The 18,866-nt window shown below is 53.9% G+C and overlaps 9 protein-coding genes across 9 annotated transcripts; 3 read left to right on the forward strand and 6 right to left on the reverse strand.

The window, feature by feature from the left end:
- Positions 1-2,701: 2,701 nt before the first annotated feature.
- BO66DRAFT_381242 (MBL fold metallo-hydrolase) lies at positions 2,702-4,414 on the reverse strand. The gene is made up of 4 exons (XM_025645947.1): positions 4,084-4,414; positions 3,867-4,014; positions 3,451-3,816; positions 2,702-3,401 (listed from the first exon to the last, which is right to left on the reverse strand). Exons 1-4 carry the CDS (start codon positions 4,309-4,311, stop codon positions 3,109-3,111), a joined length of 1,035 nt encoding a protein of 344 aa, XP_025500261.1. The 5' UTR covers positions 4,312-4,414; the 3' UTR covers positions 2,702-3,108.
- A 699-nt stretch (positions 4,415-5,113) lies between these two features.
- BO66DRAFT_180971 (putative pectin methylesterase) lies at positions 5,114-6,756 on the forward strand. Its single transcript, XM_025642372.1, has 2 exons — positions 5,114-6,046; positions 6,102-6,756. The coding sequence occupies exons 1-2, from the start codon at positions 5,414-5,416 to the stop codon at positions 6,657-6,659; spliced, it is 1,191 nt and encodes a 396-aa protein (XP_025500262.1). The 5' UTR covers positions 5,114-5,413; the 3' UTR covers positions 6,660-6,756.
- Positions 6,757-6,862: 106 nt separating this feature from the next.
- BO66DRAFT_306676 (uncharacterized protein) lies at positions 6,863-7,216 on the reverse strand (the record flags this gene model as incomplete). Its single annotated transcript, XM_025643248.1, has 1 exon — positions 6,863-7,216. A coding segment is annotated over one exon (354 nt), but the record flags the coding sequence as incomplete, so codon positions are not given.
- Positions 7,217-7,347: 131 nt separating this feature from the next.
- On the reverse strand, positions 7,348-9,176 carry BO66DRAFT_394575 (transcription elongation factor DST1). The gene has a single exon (XM_025648020.1). It carries the CDS (start codon positions 8,750-8,752, stop codon positions 7,847-7,849), a length of 906 nt encoding a protein of 301 aa, XP_025500264.1. The 5' UTR covers positions 8,753-9,176; the 3' UTR covers positions 7,348-7,846.
- A 498-nt stretch (positions 9,177-9,674) lies between these two features.
- On the reverse strand, positions 9,675-10,625 carry BO66DRAFT_331488 (alpha/beta hydrolase; the record flags this gene model as incomplete). The annotated part of the gene is made up of 1 exon (XM_025644090.1): positions 9,675-10,625. The coding sequence occupies one exon, from the start codon at positions 10,623-10,625 to the stop codon at positions 9,675-9,677; it is 951 nt and encodes a 316-aa protein (XP_025500265.1).
- A 228-nt stretch (positions 10,626-10,853) lies between these two features.
- Positions 10,854-12,577, reverse strand: BO66DRAFT_442015 (putative endosome-associated ubiquitin isopeptidase (AmsH); the record flags this gene model as incomplete). The annotated part of the gene is made up of 2 exons (XM_025651383.1): positions 10,854-12,359; positions 12,428-12,577. The coding sequence occupies 2 exons, from the start codon at positions 12,575-12,577 to the stop codon at positions 10,854-10,856; spliced, it is 1,656 nt and encodes a 551-aa protein (XP_025500266.1).
- A 441-nt stretch (positions 12,578-13,018) lies between these two features.
- On the forward strand, positions 13,019-15,010 carry BO66DRAFT_331419 (uncharacterized protein; the record flags this gene model as incomplete). Its single annotated transcript, XM_025644088.1, has 2 exons — positions 13,019-13,178; positions 13,242-15,010. 2 exons carry the CDS (start codon positions 13,019-13,021, stop codon positions 15,008-15,010), a joined length of 1,929 nt encoding a protein of 642 aa, XP_025500267.1.
- Positions 15,011-15,179: 169 nt separating this feature from the next.
- BO66DRAFT_181006 (uncharacterized protein) lies at positions 15,180-16,077 on the forward strand. The gene has a single exon (XM_025642373.1). It carries the CDS (start codon positions 15,349-15,351, stop codon positions 15,844-15,846), a length of 498 nt encoding a protein of 165 aa, XP_025500268.1. The 5' UTR covers positions 15,180-15,348; the 3' UTR covers positions 15,847-16,077.
- Positions 16,078-17,901, reverse strand: BO66DRAFT_181007 (protein kinase domain-containing protein). Its single transcript, XM_025642374.1, has one exon. The coding sequence runs from the start codon at positions 17,544-17,546 to the stop codon at positions 16,308-16,310; it is 1,239 nt and encodes a 412-aa protein (XP_025500269.1). The 5' UTR covers positions 17,547-17,901; the 3' UTR covers positions 16,078-16,307.
- Between the last annotated feature and the right edge of the window lie 965 nt (positions 17,902-18,866).

The raw sequence follows: 18,866 nt of genomic DNA on the forward strand, positions 1-18,866 counted from the left end.
TTGTGAATCTTACCTTGTCCTCGCTTTCTTTTCCCCTCTGCTTCCCTCATCCGGATCAAATCGATTTCACCTCGAGGTCGTACAAGCGCCCCCTCATCCCTCCCTCCCTTCGACTCCGGAATCACACGACCATCACCTCCGGCCAGTCGTTTCTATTCTTTCCCCAAGCCAATAGTTACGTCGGTCAGTGGCTGCCAAGCATGGCGATGTGCAGAGGGGAACCAGCAAGGCTTCTCTTGGCGGGGATTCTCATCCCTTCCTACGGCGCTGTCCCGAATTTTGAAATCAACACAGTTTTGAATGGAATTGTGTTCGGATAGGTCGAAAACCCCGATCCAATTGCATGGACCCTGACACTAAATTTAGGGACCGACTGAATCTTGGGATAGATTGATCAAGTGTCAATCGAAAGGGGAATTCTCTCGTCGCTCAACTTACCAATTCTGCGGTTCCGAAGTCAATCCCACTTTGACAGAGACGATGAAGATGAAGATGAGGAGGACTAACAGCTTGGCATATAACACTTGTCCGTTTTTCCCAGTCTCTGACTGTGCATGTCATGCTGATAAGAAACAAGGGGTGAGCAGGGCGAAGACTCTAGAATTTGTCATTCGCAGTGGTCGTTATCGTCAAGACGTTCTATACACTTTCTTGGCACCACTAACTGGACTATCACCAGACAGAGTTACCAGCACACACACACACACACATCCTACTGTTGCAGTATCGATAACACCACCCAAAGTCCGACCCCATGGAGAAGAGGAGCATCATACCCACTCCTCCCCCCGTCCTCTGTTTCCCCCGTCCAACCCCCTTTTTCCTCCGCACGATCACCGCCAAGACCTGCCGTGCATTCCTCCCTCGATTATTGTCTTGGCGCAGCGAAGGGGGTATGAGAGATGCTGGCTGCTGGCTGCTGGCTGCTGGCTGCTGCGCCATCTTCCTGGCTGTCAATCTGGCAGATTTGGGGCCTTGTGTAACCCATTTCCCAAAATCCTAACCGAGTAACTGCACTGAAGCCATGAGATCCTCCCGAGATTCCCACGGCGGGCGGTCGATCATTCTATGGATTGTTTCATGCAGGAGGTTAAAGTTATATGATTAGACTTTGCCGACTTTGAGTGTAGCAGTCCCACAAAGGAACAACGAGTTAAAGAGATTGTTGGGTCCAGATTCATCCACTAGAACACCTCCCATGATCGGAAGTAACCATTGACCATTGACGATGGCCATTGTAGACCACATCTCCCAGAGGAAAACACAATTCAACAACAACAATCACCCCCTTGTCCGTGTAGATATCCCCGACCTATCAGACCACAACACACACACACACACACACACACATACATTCATCATGCATGAGCAAATCCAAGCATAAGCATGATACACCGACATTCAATCCCCCCCACCGGCAACGAATCACCCACAAAGCCATCAGCCATCCCCTGATGCATCCATCACCCGCCAACATCAACACAGAAACATACGTATGCTTACCTAGCGTATAGCATAGTATAGCATAGTATGTTCCAACCAAGCCACCACCACCGACCCCCGCCCAAGACAAGCACCCCCCAAATAGAGTATATCCCAAGAAAACCCAAAACAACCCTAGCACACCCACACGGAAGCTTATGCATCTGGTATGTAGGCGATTTTTTCTTTCATCCGAAGAAAAAGGACATCCTTAGTTTGTGAAGTGGGATTGGAAGTGTAAAGAGCGAGGGGAGTGGGGGTGCTGCTCTTTCGAACTTTCTACGCAGTGTAGGACTTCATTGTGCCGGAGTTCATTTGAATGGGTTGTTTTTTGTGTAGGTGCTGAATTGTACAAGGGACGGTGCGGTAGTTCTAGATGTATACACTGACACTGCGGTGGAGGACTTTGTGCAACATTATGGAAGCAATTCCTGATCGAGGGATTGCTCTTGTTATGTGTGGGTTGTGGAAAGAAGGGGAAGGATGAGGGGGGTTGGTTAGTTGGTTTAGTTAGTGCTGTAGGTGTGATTGTTTCGAAGTGGGATTGTCGCTATCATGGTTCGGGGTATATTGCCTGCCTTTCTCTTTAGGTGGTCAAGCGACTATGGATCTGAGGGGGAGTTATGGTTGTGCGTATGAGCGGAGATGCATTAGCAAGAGGCGTGAATATCAATCCACCATGTACATACAGCTCTAACTATCCTCATCATGGCTTGCTGCGGAGGCAATCGACATCAAAAATGCCAGACGACGGACGCTATGGCTTGGTATGTAGGCTTGAGGCGCAGTTCCCGTGTTACCTATAGCCAAAGAAAGAGAAATCCAGGTCGCGTTGACGTCTGGGCCTAGAATCCGGGCTGTGTCAAATGCTTGCCTTGTTGTTGTGGGGCGTGGATGATGTTATCTGGAATGTTGAATGCGAGTGCCATGTCTTGGTTATAGCTGGGGTTGGGATTGGTATGGAGGGTGTGGTTGTGGAGCTTGGCTGGTTGTCAGTGGGGATCTGTGTGGTATATTGGGCTGCTTGGGTAGCGAAGTCGACTTTTCCTTGGTACTCGGGACTGATGGTATCCATAGGTGTGTTGGTGGTCTGTGGTATAGTTAGGGGAGTAGGTGTGTATGCGCGGTGGAGAATCATGCGGGTTGAAGTATGTAGTTTTGTTTAATATATTTAGCTGAGCATGGCTAGGGGTGTAGAACAAGCGGCATGGGTCATTTTATATGAGTTTTGTGTGGGATTTGGCAGATGCATGTGCTTCGATGGACTTGGTACTTATATATACACGGCCGTGGACGGCAACACGCGCTCTAATTCCAGTGGCTGACCGTACTTGGATTATCATTGAGAAGAACAATATGGGCGAGTCTCTCTGTCTAGCTCATGCCGAACTTTTAGCTCGTCAACGAGAATAGACCAATTTCTATGATTCGTGTTTCGCATCTGCACTGGCTAGATACTGGTACACAGCAGCGCCGGCTTGACCTAGTGAAATGGTATATATTGACAGCTTGACCTGGGTCTGCGTCTTGATGTGGATCCACATATCACAGCTATGGCAACATCCTCAACCTAAGGATAAAAGCACGAACAGGGCATGCATGAGACTGAGGTCTTGTAGGTATATGTCAGAACGAGATTCTCATCCCGACAGAACACGGAACCAGCGTGCCAGGCATATGTCTCTCAATCGCAAATTTGGCCCTCCATCCCGAGCAATGTCCAGGCAGCACAACGGCTGGATCGAGTCTCTTCAGATCCTTGACGGTACTCTCTGTCTGTGTTGCCTCGCTAGTCGCGAGATGGAAACCCCCGATAACCGCATGGAGAGGCACGGAGCCGCCGAGGGTGTCCACCGCATGTCGTGCACAGTTTACGACCCCCGCGTGGCTGCACGCGGTGAACATGACGATTCCTCTCCCTGGTTCAGTGAGCATACGAGTTCCCAAGCATGAGAAAAGGACACTCACCCTTGAGGTTACACATCAAGAACCGTTCGTCAGCGATGACCTCATCGGAGAACCAGTCGTTCTCCTCAGCACTGAACCGCATACCGCCTCTCAAGCCCGTCTCGTAGGAGGTCCGCCGGGGTATCTCCCCTGAGATGAAGAAGTAATCATCGAGGACTGTATGTCCTTCAGCCCGCTTGTCGATGGTCCCGCCCGCTGCTTGCAGTTCCTCAAACGTCGGATCAGCCTGAAGGGAGATGATGTCGTCCCCTATGGCCATGCCTCGGTAATCTGGACGATCTGGATGCAGGTCGACTATCAGTTCGCCTGCAGTACCATGTGCTTGTCGAGCCTCTGTGATCATCTGGATAGCTCGAGTCAGGCCCCCTGATACCGTTAGCAGCTCTGCGCTAGACTATTGGAGAGACTTTAAACACCTGAGTGATCCCGATGCCAGTGCGATAACTGGACCAACTCCACGGAAGACAAGTCTTGTCGTAGTCTCTTGACGTTGCGCTCCCATACACTACCTTCGGGTCCCGCGTCAAACAGCAGGGTATGGCTTTTGCCGTCCTTAGTAGCTGTCTGTTGTGCGGTCAGTCATTATCTCTTCTCTGTGGATCTAGGTTAATATTAAAGAGACGTCAGGCATACCACAAGAATGGACAGACCATGCGCAGCACAGCAAATGTCTTCCATCTGGAGCTCCTTGTGTGCATCCCCGCGATCCGAGATCTCGTGCGGGGATTGCGTGGCTAGCGTACGCATAAGGCCTGAGACCTGGACTGTATCGGGTGCAATGGTCGACATCGGGTCGAGGTCATTGTCGACCAGGAGGACAGCCTCGAGGGAGTCGACTTCTACGAGGTTTGGATGCACCATCTTGACGTGTTGTTTCAAGATCGTCACTTCGTCCGGGATCGAGCCTGCACTTGTGTTCAAATGAGGGGAATGGTAGAGATCTGAAGTGTCTTGAAACAATGCGATTGCGCTGACGAGAGATTTTGAGGCTTTTGGCTGGCAGTCACATTACCACCACCTGACGTTCTGGGTGCCTTAGGCTGAAATTGATTGTTTTGACTTCATCGAGTCCCCATTGCTTAACTTTACAACACCACACACACTTTCTGCTTCCAGCTTGGATAGGCCTTACCTCCATAGCACGATTCTTCATGAATTTTGACTTGGGTTAGGCTCACAAACCAATGTCAGCAATACACCTACCTGCTCGACATATACGGTATTGGGTGTCCTCCTGTGGTACAACGCCTGTCTTGTGCGCACTCGAAAACCAGTGGCCACTTTCCACTGCCATTGTTGGTCTTATTGAGTGTGACTGCGACTGCATTCGCAGTCTATCATGAGAACCTGGTATAATAGACATTGACTATGGGTTGATGCATTTCTGGTGAGCGTGAGCTGTCGACCGAGAGCTACTCACAAGTGAGGGTCTTCGAGACTCAGAAGCATAGCAATGAGACGACCGCCACAAATCCCCCGATCTTGTCATTGAACTGAAAGGGGCAATTCTCCACGATGTATCAACTTGATTGCGACTGCTCCTGGGCAATTGACCATTGCCAGATGAGGCGATAACCCCGCAATGTATAGGCCGTGTTTCCCCTCACTCTTAAGGATTCTCCCGCAAAGGCCGATGTCCGATATTGACTTGGTGCACGCATGAGCTCATTTTCACTTGACTTAATCTTGTTGTTCTGCACGCTACTCGGCCAACTACCTCATCCACCAACCGCAATGCTCGACTCGCCTGCCGCCATCGCCAGGTCATCCTCACAGGCGGAATCCAATTCTCCGTCCCCAGACTGATTTCTCCGGTTTCCCCAGCCGTGCTCTGGGGTAGAGCCGGCGCCGAAGCTTGACAGCGCCCGTTCTTCTATAACCCCGGATTTGCGCCTCCGCATATAAGACGCGGTGAAGAGGACTGCCGAGGTCAGCGAACCCAGGGATAGCACCCACAGTCACGATGCTTCTCTATCGTGGTCTTCTGCTTCTTTTGCACGTTCTGCTTGTGCACTCGGCTGCTCTCCAGCCGCGTCTCTCGACAGCTACTCGGGAGACATGCCAGACGAGTCTGAAATGCCCTGAGGGCACGATCATCGTGTCCAACTCGTCGCACCCCGCCGCTCAATTCAAGTCTATCCAGGCTGCGTTTGCCTCCCTCCCCAACGACAACTCCTCCCACACAATTCTGGTGCTTGCAGGAACCTACCATGAGCAACTCAACCTGACGCGCCCGGGCCCTGTCACTTTGCTCGGCCAGCAACCCGATCGCAGCGCTCTCACCGATCCCACTCGCAACCGCGTCACCATCACCTGGGCTGCTGCCAACCAGGACAATACCGGCCAGTCGGTGGACAACGTCTACTCCAGCGTGTTGATCGTCTCGCCTACCTTGGACGCCAGTCTGACTGGGTCGGGTACCACGGGGTTTGCTGTTCCCGCGGACACACCGTTTGGCAACACCGACTTCCGAGTGTACAACATCGACTTCCGCAACCTGTGGGCAGAGTACAGCGATGGGCCCGCCCATGCGATCAGTTTCAGCCGTGCCAACGGAGGTTTCTACTACTCTGGATTCTACTCCTACCAGGACACCGTACGTTCATACCCTCATCTTCACATTTAGATCACCCACTAACGATGCCTGTCAGGTCTACATTGGCAAACTCGGCAATGCCTACTTCCACAAATCCATCATTGCCGGCCAAACCGATTTCCTGTATGGCTTTGGGACCGCCTGGATCCAATCATCCTCCATTCTCCTGAGATCGTGCGGCGGCGGCATCACGGCCTGGAAGGGCACCAACACGACGTTCGAGAACAACTACGGCGTGTACATCGTCGACTCGACGGTCAACGCAGCCAACTCGTCCCTGGTGTCGGAGATCAAGGGCAAATGTGCGCTTGGACGGCCCTGGAACTCGCTGCACCGGTCCATCTTCGTGAACAGCTACGAAGACGGCAGCATCGAGCCGTCTGGCTACATCAACTGGGAGGACCGGTGGGCGGCCAACCAGACGCTGATGGCTGAGTACCGCGCCTACGGACCGGGCTTCAATGCCACCGGCCGGAAGGAGGGCGGGGTGGCCGTCCTGTTGAATGCACAGGAGTACAAGCGGTACGATTCGCTGGAGAAGGTGTTCTTGACACCGGAGGGTGAGGCGGGCAACATCGCCTGGATTGATTGGGACATCGCTGGCAAAGACTGATAGGTAGTAGCTGTGTTAGTAGCTGTGCCGCACTCAATCCATAAACTCGCCCTTCGATAATCTGCATCGAACCTCCAGACCCCCAAATCTTCAAATCATACACACACACAACCCCCCCCGGCTCCCTCCACCATAGGAACAATCCCTCCTCCTCCCCAACCCAACCCTAAACCCTTGTAAGAACCCATCAAGAATCAAGCAGTCAACTCCCCCCTCAAAGCCAAATACGCCGCCCCGGTATCCGCCCAGACAAAATACTCCTTCACCTTCACCTCCGCATCCCCATTACCTCCAGAATCCCCAGAATCCAACCGCAACCGATAAACAAACCCCTCCCCCCACGCCTGCCCCGTCCGCTTCGCCACAAACCGCGCCCATCCGCGCACCACCACCACCCCCCGCGCACCATCCACCACCCACTCCGCCTCATCCTCGAACCGCATCCCCTCGTACCGGAGGTGGGCGCCCAGGCACTCGAAGTACTGTCGCGCGGCGTCGAGGCCGACGTAGTCTCTTCCCAGGAAGGGGGCGAGGGAGGGGAGCCCGTGCTCGTGGATCTTGATGTCCTCGGCGAAATTGGAGAGGAGGGTGGGCGTCAGCGGGGCTTGGGTGGTGAGGTGCGTGAGGAAGGTGTGGGTTCTGCGGAGGAGGGCTTCGGTTCTTTTGGGGGAGGGGGAGGGCATTTTGGGGTGGGTTGGGTTGGGTTGATTGGGTATAGAGGGGGGGGGTTATAGGTTTGGATTTTTGGTGTAGGTGTGTTTTTGGAGGTTGCTGTATGGATGGTTGATGATGAGGTGAGGTTGTATAGCGTTCAACTAGGTAGGTAGGTGTGGAATGGAAGGGTCAATTGGATGCTAGGCTGGCTGGGTAGCTTGTTCAAGTTGTGGAAGATGATGAGAAGGATGTTTGATTTGATTTTCGGGCTAACGCGCAGAAGGAATTCAACTCACTACTTGTTCCAGCTCAATGATGAAAGGTGAATGACGTTGATTGCGATTGCCAGTGCAGTCTATGCAGTCAAGTTATGAACGATGACATAAGCAGTCGCCGAATGTCAATAACGACAGGAAAAACATCCGTGTTTTTGATCAGCCCAAGGTAAAATAACTCCACGCCGCCGCCCCCCTGTCGCAGATAAGATATAGAACAAAATGTAATATCAGAATGAAAAAAAATACAGAAAGGAGTCACTGCCGCCATGATTTTCCACAATTCATACAAGTACAGAACAGCGTCATCGGTTCATCGGCACTGCGCGTCTGCGCCTCGGTATAGGTCACCTTGCGCTGCCCACACTTTCCACACTGCAGACTGGTACTGATGCTGCGCTCCGCCTGCGCCACCATCGCCTTGTCCATGTTCTCCTTCTGGATCTTGCGGTCGCGCTCCTGCTGCTCCGCCGACCGCAGCTCGTCGTGCGTCATCTTGACAAAGTGCTCCGCCGTGACCTCCCCGCTCAGGACCCGCACGCGCAGCATCGGGTTCGACTTGTTCTTCAGGTTCTGGTACAGACTGCGGATCTTGGTGCGGTACTGCTCCTTGGTCTCCGGCCCGAAGGCGCTGAACGCCGCCGCCTCCACGTTCGAGGCCTTGGCCAGCACCGTCCGCGGCGCCTCCGTCGCGTTGAAGCACAGCCCGTCGTACATCAGGCCGATGCAGCTGTCGCGGATCCGGTTGGAGGTCTGGTTCACGTCCACCCCGTCGGCCTTCCACGTGCGCTTGTCCGGCGGCACGGACAGCTTCGAGGCCTTATCCGAGGGCGTCGAGGCCGCGGTGCCGTTCGGGGTCGGCCGCGGCGAGCTGCTCGAGCGCTGGCTGGGACCCGGCGATGCGCCCGCCTTCTGCTTGTTGACCTCGTTGCGCCACTTCGATACGATCTCGCTCGACAGGCGCGCCACCTCGGGCGCCTTGTGCTGCTTGAACTTGTTGACGATGATCCCCACGCGCGTCGAGCGCAGCAGATCCTCCGTAGCTCGGACGCCTTGTTGTAGTTCCTTGAGCAGGGCGACGATGTTGGCGGGCGGCTCGTTCTGGGTGGCCGCCTTGGTCAGAGCCTTGGCCTTGAGTTCGATCTCCTTCGCGTCCATCGGCATGGTGGGCGGTAGGTATAACGGAGGGTAGTAGTTATGGGAAGGTGCCTTTAGACTTCTGTTCCTGGTCAGTGACACGTCTTCATAGCTCTGTGAAAGGCGACCCGAGCTCGCTGCTCCTCGATGCAGCATCCAGTTCACATCGTACAGACGACATTATGACATGGCAACCTCGGTCTCCAGACACCGTCCACTTCGACAAATAGAGCACGTGCAGGGGAAGCGGGGGCACCGGTTGTGACCACCGTACAGTCTTGACGCCAGCTGTCGACCGAAAGCAAAGATTGAAGCCGCCCAGGTTCATACACGTAGGAGGAATCGAGGTGTAGAAACAGGGGACGAACTCACTCAGGCGGTCGCACGAAGCGGGACTCGTCTAGCTGCAAGGAAGCGACAAGCGACTTGAGCGATGCGGGCAGGCGAGTTCTTAGAAGAAAAGCGCAAAATTATAGCAGCCCGACGAAGAGCGGAGGGGTTTTGGAGATGCTAAGTCTCAAGGCTCAGCCAGGATAGTAATGTCGGATGGAGAGAGGGAGAAAAGGACGAGTATTGAAGAAGATAAGTGAAGAAGAGAGAAGATGAGAAGATGAAATGCGACAAGCAATGCCAAGCCTGGGGATGCCAGATCAGGAATAGTGTATTTTGACTATTCCACGCGGCAAGCACCGGACGAAGTATGAAGCATCTGATAATGATCCTGCTCAAGTTGCAGCTGGATCTGAGTGGCAAGAAGTTGATGTATGAAGGGAACTATTTTCAAGCGAAGGCGAGACAGCTGGCTGACTGTCAAACCTCTGTCAGATCCGATTGTCTTGATCAACATGACATACTTTCACCATCACCACCACCATCACCACCACCACCATCACCATCACCTCATCAGTCACTCACCACCAGCATTACGCGCAATATTACCAGATGAAACTTAAAGTCGCCAATTCTGCTCTCCTATGATCATACCTAGCACCCATCCTACTTCGTCAGCGACCACTTCCGGTCGCAACAAATGGACATGATGCCCACAGTCTTCCAAATACACCAGGCGGCTTCGACTCGACAAGTGCAGCTGGTCCTCTTGCATCGCTTGATCCAATCCATCCCAGCGCTCCAGCAGGCGCTCAAATGCTTTCTGCTGTGCTTCACTACCATTGCCCGCAGCCACACCCGCTTCGTAGACCTTTCGGTAGTCCAGCGACCCACGACACCGAATCACCGACAGCGGCTTCTCCCCTAATGCTTGGTGTCGATACTGCTCTTTCGCCCCCAGAGTCTGACAGAGCTCTACTAAAGCATTGGCCTCGGCTGCCCAGGTGTGCTGCCCGCGAGCAATATCCTTTGCCCGCGTCCGCCACTCCTCCCGCGACAACTGCGCGTTGACCCGCAGACCAGTTACCTGTGCGAAATTCAATCCGCCCTGCACCGCAGAAATATCAAGGTCGGGATCTTGCAAGAGCTCAGGCTGCCGTTCTGTCGAGCCATCCGCAAGGACCATACCAGCCACTGCTCGAGGATTGAGATGAAGGAATTCGCGTGCGATGATCGCGCCATAGGAATGTCCGACAACAAGATAGGGAGGTGACAGCTGCGCCTGATCAAGTAGTGTGTGCAGTTCTTGGGCGGCCGTAGTGGCGCGATGAAGCACTGAATCTGGACCATTTTCGCTGCGGCCTAATCCACCCCGGTCGTATAACAGGAGCGTCGCAAAGGTGCCGACTCGGCGTGCGACGGCGCAGTAGGACGAAGCCACATCCCCCGCGCCAGGGATAAAAATCACGAGCGGGTGCCCAGCAATCCGAGAAATGCCGCTCAGCGTGGCGAAAAGGTGGTGAGTCCCGACCGAGACAAAACCGCCGTTGCGTAAATCCGACGCTGGCATCGTGGACACACGTGCTCTTGTGTAAGAGCCCATGGAGGATGAGTTCGATGACAACAAGTCGGCTGGGCCCGGGCTACCACTGCCACTGCAAGACACTAAACTGGCCAATCTGGGTTGGGTCTCAATCTTACAGGCCGACGATCGGCACCCAACCACAACACTCCTAAACAATGTATCTTTGAAAGCTCAAACTTCTTCAATATAGGCTTATTCGCTAGATGATGCATCTTAAAAGTTCGACCCATTGGGACGCAGATCGACGGTCTCGAACTCCAAGCCCTTGGCTTCAAACACGTGCCCGGGGCGAAGAGCGTCAGTATAGATATTGGCCTCCCCATGAGGATGGAACAAGCCCGGCTGCGTGCAATTGAGCACTGTCTTCAATCCCGGGGGGTCGGTCAATCGGAAAACACCCCAGTCTGGCATCTTACTCGGCGCGCATACGATCGCTATGCTCTCCGGAAGCATTACCTGGTATCCACAATGGGTGTGTAGATCGCGTGAGCTCATGAAACATGTCTGGGTTGGGTGTGTGTGAATCCAGCCCAGCACCATTAGATCCTCCGAGTCACAATAGTCGAAGATGGCTGTCTCGTTCACTGTCTCACACGTATCTGACGTGGCGGTCTGCTCTGGGATCAAAAGCCGCGACACGAATAAGGCATTCGAGATCAATGTACCGCACAATATCCCACATGTCTCCAGGTTGCGTTGTGTATTCGGTGCGGCCAGGGACAGGAAGTGTGTCCGTAGCTCGGGCGGGAGGAACAAAGTCCGCAATGGCGTGCCATTTTCCAGGTAGGCAGACGGCTTGAAAGTGAAGCTGGACGGATCTAGGTCGGTGCGCGTCTCACTATCCGACTTTGGCCGTACCTTGGCAGGAACTGCCGGTGCCAATGCCGGTGTGGAAATTGGAGAGCGCTTATCCGGACGAGGCGGAGGCGCTGACCTTTCGTCCAGTCCATGGTCCTGGGGCAGTTCTTTAGGTGGCAGTGCGGGGACCCCTGGAGCAGGCGGAAAGAGACCATGCAGCTCTTTTTGAACGGAGGTGGAGGCAATATCAGCAGGCCGTTGACGGGGAACACTCGGATATTTGTAGGTCGCGCTGCTGCCTGGTGCAGCTGGACGGGACGACGTTGTATGTTTATTATTACCCGGCGCAGAAAGCTCCGCCTGCGGACCACCCTCCATCCTCAGTCGCACATTGTGAATGCGTTGGCTCAAGTCATCGTCAGCATCCTTGCGTAAAGCATGTTCCCAATCACCCCAGACCCCGGCTGCACGACGAGTCTGCTCCTCCTCCGGAGAGATACCAGCCTGGCGTATGGCCTTGCGAACCGTGGCTCTGCGACTGATCTCCGTGCGGGCCAGCTTCACGGCCAGGTCACGATTCTCTCCAGCCTCCAAGGGTTTTGCAACACCGGCTAGCGCAGGATCTTGGGGCAGTTGTCGCCGAATGTCTGGAGATGCAGGGACGGCTGTGACCGAGGCGCGGTGTTGCCGTTCGCGCATCAACTGGAGGTAACGTTCGTAGCGTTTGGTTATGCGAGGCTTCAGGGTCTCGAGAACCTTCAGGTTTCGTTTGACCTGTTTCTCCGCCTCCACCAAGGCTTTGCGATTACTCTCATCCTTGGCCTCCGGATGCTCAGCTAGATGAACCAGCACGAGCTGAGCATGTCTAAACAGTAGAAGGTACGCTTGTTCCTCATGTTGTTCTCGTTCGTAGATGCGAGCCTGCCAACAACGGGGGGAGGTTGTGTTAGTATTAGTTCGGCGCTAGCATAGTCAAAAGAATACCGTACCTCTCTAATGAGTGTCGAGGCTGTCCGTAGCCAGTACCGTAAGGGAATGGAAGGGTTGTATTCGTAATCCTGAGCCAAGCGAGTGATCGACTCGACGCTCTGTGGAGGTGAAACCCCCGCACCGGCTGTTGGGGGCAGATGGGCGGTCATCTTGACCGAGCGTCTGTCCTTGGTAGTACAATAAACGAGGGTCAACGAGTGGCTGAGCTTTTATGAAATGATCTGGATTGTGGTTCATACTCCTTCCGGCTCGGTTGCCACAGGAGGATGTTTGGAGGGATGGATAGAGGAGGAGGAGAGGCGGAAGAGGCAGCGGCGTGAACGCCGGAGGAGATTAAGTTAGTGGGTGAGGAGCTTAAAGCTGCGGCGAGCGGAACCTCCGCCGCACTTCTACAAATCACGCCCGCGCTCTTCACTCTTCACTCTTCACTCTTCACTCTTTTTGTCCCTGCTCTGCATAACCTCCCTCCACTTTCACAACCAGCATCAATACGCCCATTCTGGCGATGAGCACTCGGCTTAGGCAGTTGTGCTACTATCGCCTTAACACCTTCGAAAATGGCGACAAAATTCCCGGTCGAGTCGGTGGCAATGCGTGCAAGACGAACTGCGAAAATTTCGTCGGTGAGAGGAGAGCGATGGATTCCTGACTCTAACTTTCCCATGGCTACTGCTATTTCCGATCATCTCCATAAGAATCGATTGAAACGCCAAGTGATGAGGCCGGAGATAGTCAGTGAAGAGCTTGGTGGTTAGTTGCGCCTTCACTCGACTCGTAAGGTACCAGTCGACGCTAATCATGGAGTGTTTCTAGTCCACGTTATGCAGCGCCTCGCACCTTTCCTTCGCCGCAATGCACCCACGGATATTCTCGACTTATGGCCAGGTTGCGGACTCTTCTCATCGAAAGTCAACGAGTTCCTTCGTCCGCGTCGACATGTTATGTTGGAGCCGGACTTAAAACTCTGGCAAAAGTTCCTGGAGCCTCTAACCGAGGCGGGAGAGGGCTACAAATTGCTTGACACAAACCCTCGTTCCTTCTCCGCCTGGGATGAGCTTTTGAAAGAACATTTCCCTGAGCAGGGTCCTGAGAATGCCGATACCAGCGGGGCACTACCTTGCAATTCCAACTTGCTGGTGGTCGCCAACTTGACGCGCCCGCCCTCGCCGAAAGACCACATGACTACAACCCGATGGATTTCTTCCTTCATGGAAGCCTGTCTATGGCAACAAGGCTTGCACTCATACGGTGCCGTCCGCCTGTTGGCTGTACTGCCTCAGGATGATTCTAGCGGCGTAATCCCCCACGAGCCCGGCGACCGCAAACGCGCCGCGATTTTGACTGAGAACGTCGCTTTGCACAACATCACGGTTGCCACACACGACGAGCTTTGCTTCTGGGCCAACGTAAAGGGTGTCAAGTACGCTGAAGAGGAACGCATCCGTGTCACAGAACAGGCATCGGCCAACGGTTTCCTACCTATTCCGGGCCGTGAGCCATCCCCTATAACCCCCACGCCAGACCTCTCCCATCTTGCTCGTGACCCCGAAAAGCATCGCTACGAGCCCCGCATTCGGAGCGAGCTCCATTCGCAGCTGCTGGAGGATATGGAAAGGTTTGACAAGATGTCGCCGAGTTCGCCGGATTACAAAGCAGCCAGAAAGGTCCGCGGTCGCGCAATCACTCGGATCAATTCAGAACACCGAGCGAACGGCCTCAACAGACTCATTGCCGAGAAAGTGATGCAGCTGGATGAGCTGTACAAGAGCGTGGCCCGCTTGGCCGCGCGTCCGACAACCACGCGCGCCGACTTCGAGCCGCTCCTTTCTGAAATCGCCTCCTTGAAGCAAGTCATCGACGCCGATTACAAAAAAGTCCAGACCAAATGGCGGCCCTCGCTACGATATACGCTAGACGACATGCGCTCCCGGGCTTCCGACGACAGGGCGGCCCTACTGCACTGGGACCGCCGGCCCTTTGAGCCGCTACGCATGCAGGACAACGAGACGTACCCGCGGGACGAAAAGCGCAGCATCCTCTACTTCGAACCGGACCCCAACTCGCCCGTGGCGCGCAAACTCTTCTCCCTCGACCCCGCGACGCGCGCCGCCGCCGCAGACCTCTTCGAAATCCTCACCCTCTCCCTGTATCGCGGCCGCACCGATCTCACCCTCGGCGAGATGCTACCATTGGTGTTTCCCGGCCGATCGATCAACGACTGCGTGCGCGCGATCCCCGGCCTGGTGCAGCACACCGTCCGCACCCCGAAGCCGGATTTCGACGCCCTGCCCAAGACCCTCATTGCCGAACCCAGTGCCGGCGGCGCCGCCGCCGCCGACAACAACGGCGCCGCGGCGCAGCAGCAGCTGGACCCCGCCATGTGCTTCCAGGAGAACCTTGACTACGACGTCAGCGACGTGCGCGTGCACATCATCCCTTGCCCGGTGCTGTGGGACATCTGCATCGAGTACTCGCACTACGAACACCGTCAGTCGGTCCGGTCGCTCGCTCGCGCCCTCGGCGCCACATTGACGGGTTCCCGACTGGGGGCTCATCTTACCAAGGGCAAGAGGCTCAACTGAGTTCGCTCTTGCAGCGTCTGGGAACTAGAAAAGCACCAACGAAGATCAACCAACAAAAATAAAGAAAAAGAGAGTGCGCGAGCAAGAGGTATTGCGACTATTGCGGACCCTCACACATCGATCCCGTGTATACTATACTGTACAAATATCTTCTCGACCCGTCACCACACCATCCCCGAACCTGGTCGACCGATTGGCCCGCGGCATACCTTTTGTGGATATACTTGACATGGGATCTCTTCATTCTTACGAGAAAAGATCATTCTCCCCTCATCGACACTCTCTCGCCTTTCTCGAAACATATTCCAACCCACAATCGACTCGAGAGCAAAACCTGAATGCTCTCGGAACTCTGCGGGCTTTCGCTCCGCACGCACAAACCAAGAACTTGCCGTAGAACTCGAAATTTCAAGATTAGGGATAACGGCCGAAAAGCCTTCTCCGGCTTGTGTCCGGAGGACGCAGGCAGACTCGAGTTGCCCCTCACCCGGCCTCAGGCGGGCTGGCTGGGGAGCAGCACCTTGCAGAGACTAGGCGGCTCACCACACCCGCTAGGTTTCTCTATACATGGTTTCCTATTTACCGGTGATATATCGGCCCAGTGGATCTACGCATCTATATACTGTTGTGGCTACGGTCTAGAAATGCTGTCGCGGTCCGCACTGCACAGCAGCCTCCAACGGGAGCGATTGGCATGGAAGAACGGGCTTTTGTACAAAATGACTTGGCATCGCCACCTCATAGAATTAGACTACAATATTAATAGAGAAAAGGAATCAAAAAAGCGACCCCTCGGCGAGGGAAAGTATATTCTAATAGACATGATGGAATCATGAATAGTACATATTAGCGAATGATGGGAACAGGGTACCCGAAGAACCAAGAGCTGCCAAAAAATATGTGAAGGTAATATGAAAAAAGAGAACCAAAAGAAGTTGGCGCGAAGATCGGAATGTATCGTCGACCTTGCAAATCTAGAATCTAAAACAGGGTATCTTTTATAGTTTGTATGGTCGAATAGAAAGTGGAAAGAGATTAGAACGATCGTAGGCGCTGGTGAAAATGCCGCGAAGGGAAGAAGTGGGGGAAAGTGTTGAGGAAGGAAGTATGGCAGAAGAAGAGAAGTGAAGAAGGTTATCTGGCCAAGTCAACAAGTCAAAGGAAGAAGAAAGAGAAGAGTGAAAATGAAAGGGAAAAAGTAAGAATGGCCGAAGAGAATCAAGAAATGACCGGCGGTCCATTGAAAAAGACCGATGAGAATGACGGTTGTCCGATGGAGGATGTGACCGAGGCATCATCAGTGAGCGGATTCAGCGAGGTGCAGCCAGTCATCCGGGTGGATGCGCTGACTCGGATCCTTGGCGATGGCAGGCTTAATAATCTGCTCGACAACTCCCGCGCGAGGAACGCGCGAACCATTAGGGCCCGAGCGGGCGAAGTCGATCACCCGATGGCCCTCGCGGGCCATGGCCAGGCGCTGTAAATTGCTGGCACCTGGGTAGAGAAGAAGATCGCCAGTGGCTGCGGCGAGAAGACTGACGGCAAGGGAAAAGACATCAGATTCGGGAGTGGGCGCGACGTCCGGTGACGTCAAGGAGGAGACACAGAGTAATTCCGGGGCCGCGAATGGCGGCGTGAGCGCGGTTAGGGCTGTGCCCATGCTGCACTGTTCGGGTGAGGAGGGGCTGGCAATCGGGTGCGCAGACGAAAAATCGGCAAAGAGCGGCTCGTATGGGAATGAGTCCGACTCCAAGTCGAGATCCTGGCCACTGGGTGAATGTGATCGCAGCAGGATATTGTGGGGTTTGATATCACCATGCACCATCTGCGGACCACTGTGCAGCCAGGCCAAGCCAGCAATGAGCTTTTCGGCCAAGACGTGCCAATGGGCCATGCCTTGAACCGGGTCGAACATGGTCTGCGTGGATCGGGTCTTCTGTGCGATGGCGGCCTTGTCCTGAATGTAGGTCGATAGCGCCAGCGGCACGGCGGACATGACAATGGAATGCGACTCGGAGATGTACCCACGGAAGGGCACGACATGGTTCTCCGCGCCTGCTACGCGGCTGATCCGGGTCAGTGCGCGGGCTTCAGCATCAAGGACAGAATGCGCATCCCGCCTCACAGGCGACTTGACAGCCACCACCCGGCCTTTGACGGCTGGGGAACTCGGAGGGGTCAAAAGACCCGATTTGACGGCGGGAGAAGAGGACGCTTTGTACACAACGCTCCAGACGCCACGGCCAAATTCGACCGCGCGTCCCTTCGGGTCGTAGTGGTACTCGAGATCGTCGGTAAAGTGCTTGGTATCGGAAATTTCCTCGTCAAGTTTCTCCGGTTTGGCATCCACCGGGGAGAGAAAGGGGCTGGAGGTATTGGAATGCACGGTAACCTCGCTGCCGGAGAGACTGTCATCGTCGATGGTGGGCGTTACCGGGGGAGTAAGTCCACGCAGCACGGTCGAGTGTGGAGTATGTTCACACTCATGTTGAGTAGTACGCACGGAAAGCCGAACAGGCATGTGCGTGATCGCCATGACGAAATAATCTTTAGTGAGCCTTTCTTCTGTGGTCGCAGTTGAAGAGGCAGAGATCCGAATGCGACGGATCCGGCAAAAGCGGCGGCTCGGATGGATCACTATCTGAACCCGCCAGATGGGGGAAACTTGAGGAAATGTTAAGTGTATATATAGCTTCGGTGTAGAATCAGAAGAGAGTCGGTGGTAGATAGATAAGAGGAAGACCCTCTTCTTGTATAGTTCTGCAGATACTGCAGAGATGGGACTGATGGAGCAGTTATAGGCTGCAGTGCTATAGATTTGGCGAAAGATGACTGGTGGCGATCTCGTCGAGATGACGTCGGGGGTCCAAGGAAAGTCAAATGAAGAACGGTTGGAATAATTCCAAGGAGAATTTTACGGAATGAGTCACTTTAGCATCAAGTGTTGGCGATCAGAGGAAGTCAAGTAATTGCAAGGATTGATTCGAAGGAGGTTGGAGAGGCATCATCGGAGGAATGAAGGACGGAGGGAAAATGGGAAATGGATAGAGAGAAGAGAGAAGGGAAAAATAAGTTCAAGGGAGAAAAGAGGCAAAAGAAAAGAAAAAGAAGAGAAGCAAATTAATATTATTATTATTCGTAGGAAGTCAAGGGAAAGGAAAAAAAAAAGAGAGAGAGAGGATCGACCGGGGAAAGAAGGAGCTTAATTGTGATGGCAGAACCATGGCCACAACAGACGAGGCAGAGTCAATCGATTCCACCGTCACCGCGCGTCCCTCGACAATAGACTGATTGATTGATTGATTGATTGATTGATTGGATTGCAACTGCTACCGTTACCGTCACATAGAGATAAAGTAGACTAAGAGAAAAAGACGAAAAGGCGTGAAGAGGTCCGTCGAGAGGGTCCGGCTCCCCACATGGTTCTATTGGGTCTATTGGGTCTATTTTTCCCGCAGTTGTTGCAGACTGTGCTGTGTGACTCGGGATAACTATGGAGTATGGAGAAGTTGGGAATTCACTCTCTTCAGTCTTCACTCTTCTAGGTATGAAGATGAGTTTTGAGTTGAACTACTCCGTTCCGAGGATCAACTCAGAATACGAGACTGTACCTCATTTGTACCTGGACTCCTGCTGGAGGCCGCCGGAAGTGGCCGTGAGTATCGAACAATGAACGGAAAAAGACCGAAAATGACCGAAAAAAACGACCAGGAGAAGTACATCCACGGACACTATACCTCATTCGGATTCGACGGCTGGCTGGATTGGGTAAATCCGGTGGAGACGAAGAGGGAGCATTTCGTGCAGTTCGTCCGTCCTCATTATTCCCTCTCCCTCTCCCTCTCCACTCCACCTT

The sequence above is a fragment of the Aspergillus aculeatinus genome (assembly GCF_003184765.1).
Source record: "Aspergillus aculeatinus CBS 121060 unplaced genomic scaffold BO66scaffold_50, whole genome shotgun sequence".
Taxonomy (NCBI): domain Eukaryota; kingdom Fungi; phylum Ascomycota; class Eurotiomycetes; order Eurotiales; family Aspergillaceae; genus Aspergillus; species Aspergillus aculeatinus.

What these genes read in the sequence shown, in the direction of transcription:
- BO66DRAFT_181007 (XM_025642374.1), bottom strand. Translation starts at nt 17,546, where the DNA reads ATGGCGATCACGCACATGCCTGTTCGGCTTTCCGTGCGTACTACTCAA.
- BO66DRAFT_181006 (XM_025642373.1), top strand. Translation starts at nt 15,349, where the DNA reads ATGCTCTCGGAACTCTGCGGGCTTTCGCTCCGCACGCACAAACCAAGA.
- BO66DRAFT_394575 (XM_025648020.1), bottom strand. Translation starts at nt 8,752, where the DNA reads ATGCCGATGGACGCGAAGGAGATCGAACTCAAGGCCAAGGCTCTGACC.
- BO66DRAFT_381242 (XM_025645947.1), bottom strand. Translation starts at nt 4,311, where the DNA reads ATGGTGCATCCAAACCTCGTAGAAGTCGACTCCCTCGAGGCTGTCCTC. An exon ending in ATGGTCTGTCCATTCTTGTG is followed by an intron (nt 4,015 to 4,083) that starts GTATGCCTGACG and finishes ACCGCACAACAG; the next exon opens with ACAGCTACTAAGGACGGCAA. An exon ending in CTGGCATCGGGATCACTCAG is followed by an intron (nt 3,817 to 3,866) that starts GTGTTTAAAGTC and finishes TAACGGTATCAG; the next exon opens with GGGGCCTGACTCGAGCTATC.
- BO66DRAFT_180971 (XM_025642372.1), top strand. Translation starts at nt 5,414, where the DNA reads ATGCTTCTCTATCGTGGTCTTCTGCTTCTTTTGCACGTTCTGCTTGTG. An exon ending in TCTACTCCTACCAGGACACC is followed by an intron (nt 6,047 to 6,101) that starts GTACGTTCATAC and finishes GATGCCTGTCAG; the next exon opens with GTCTACATTGGCAAACTCGG.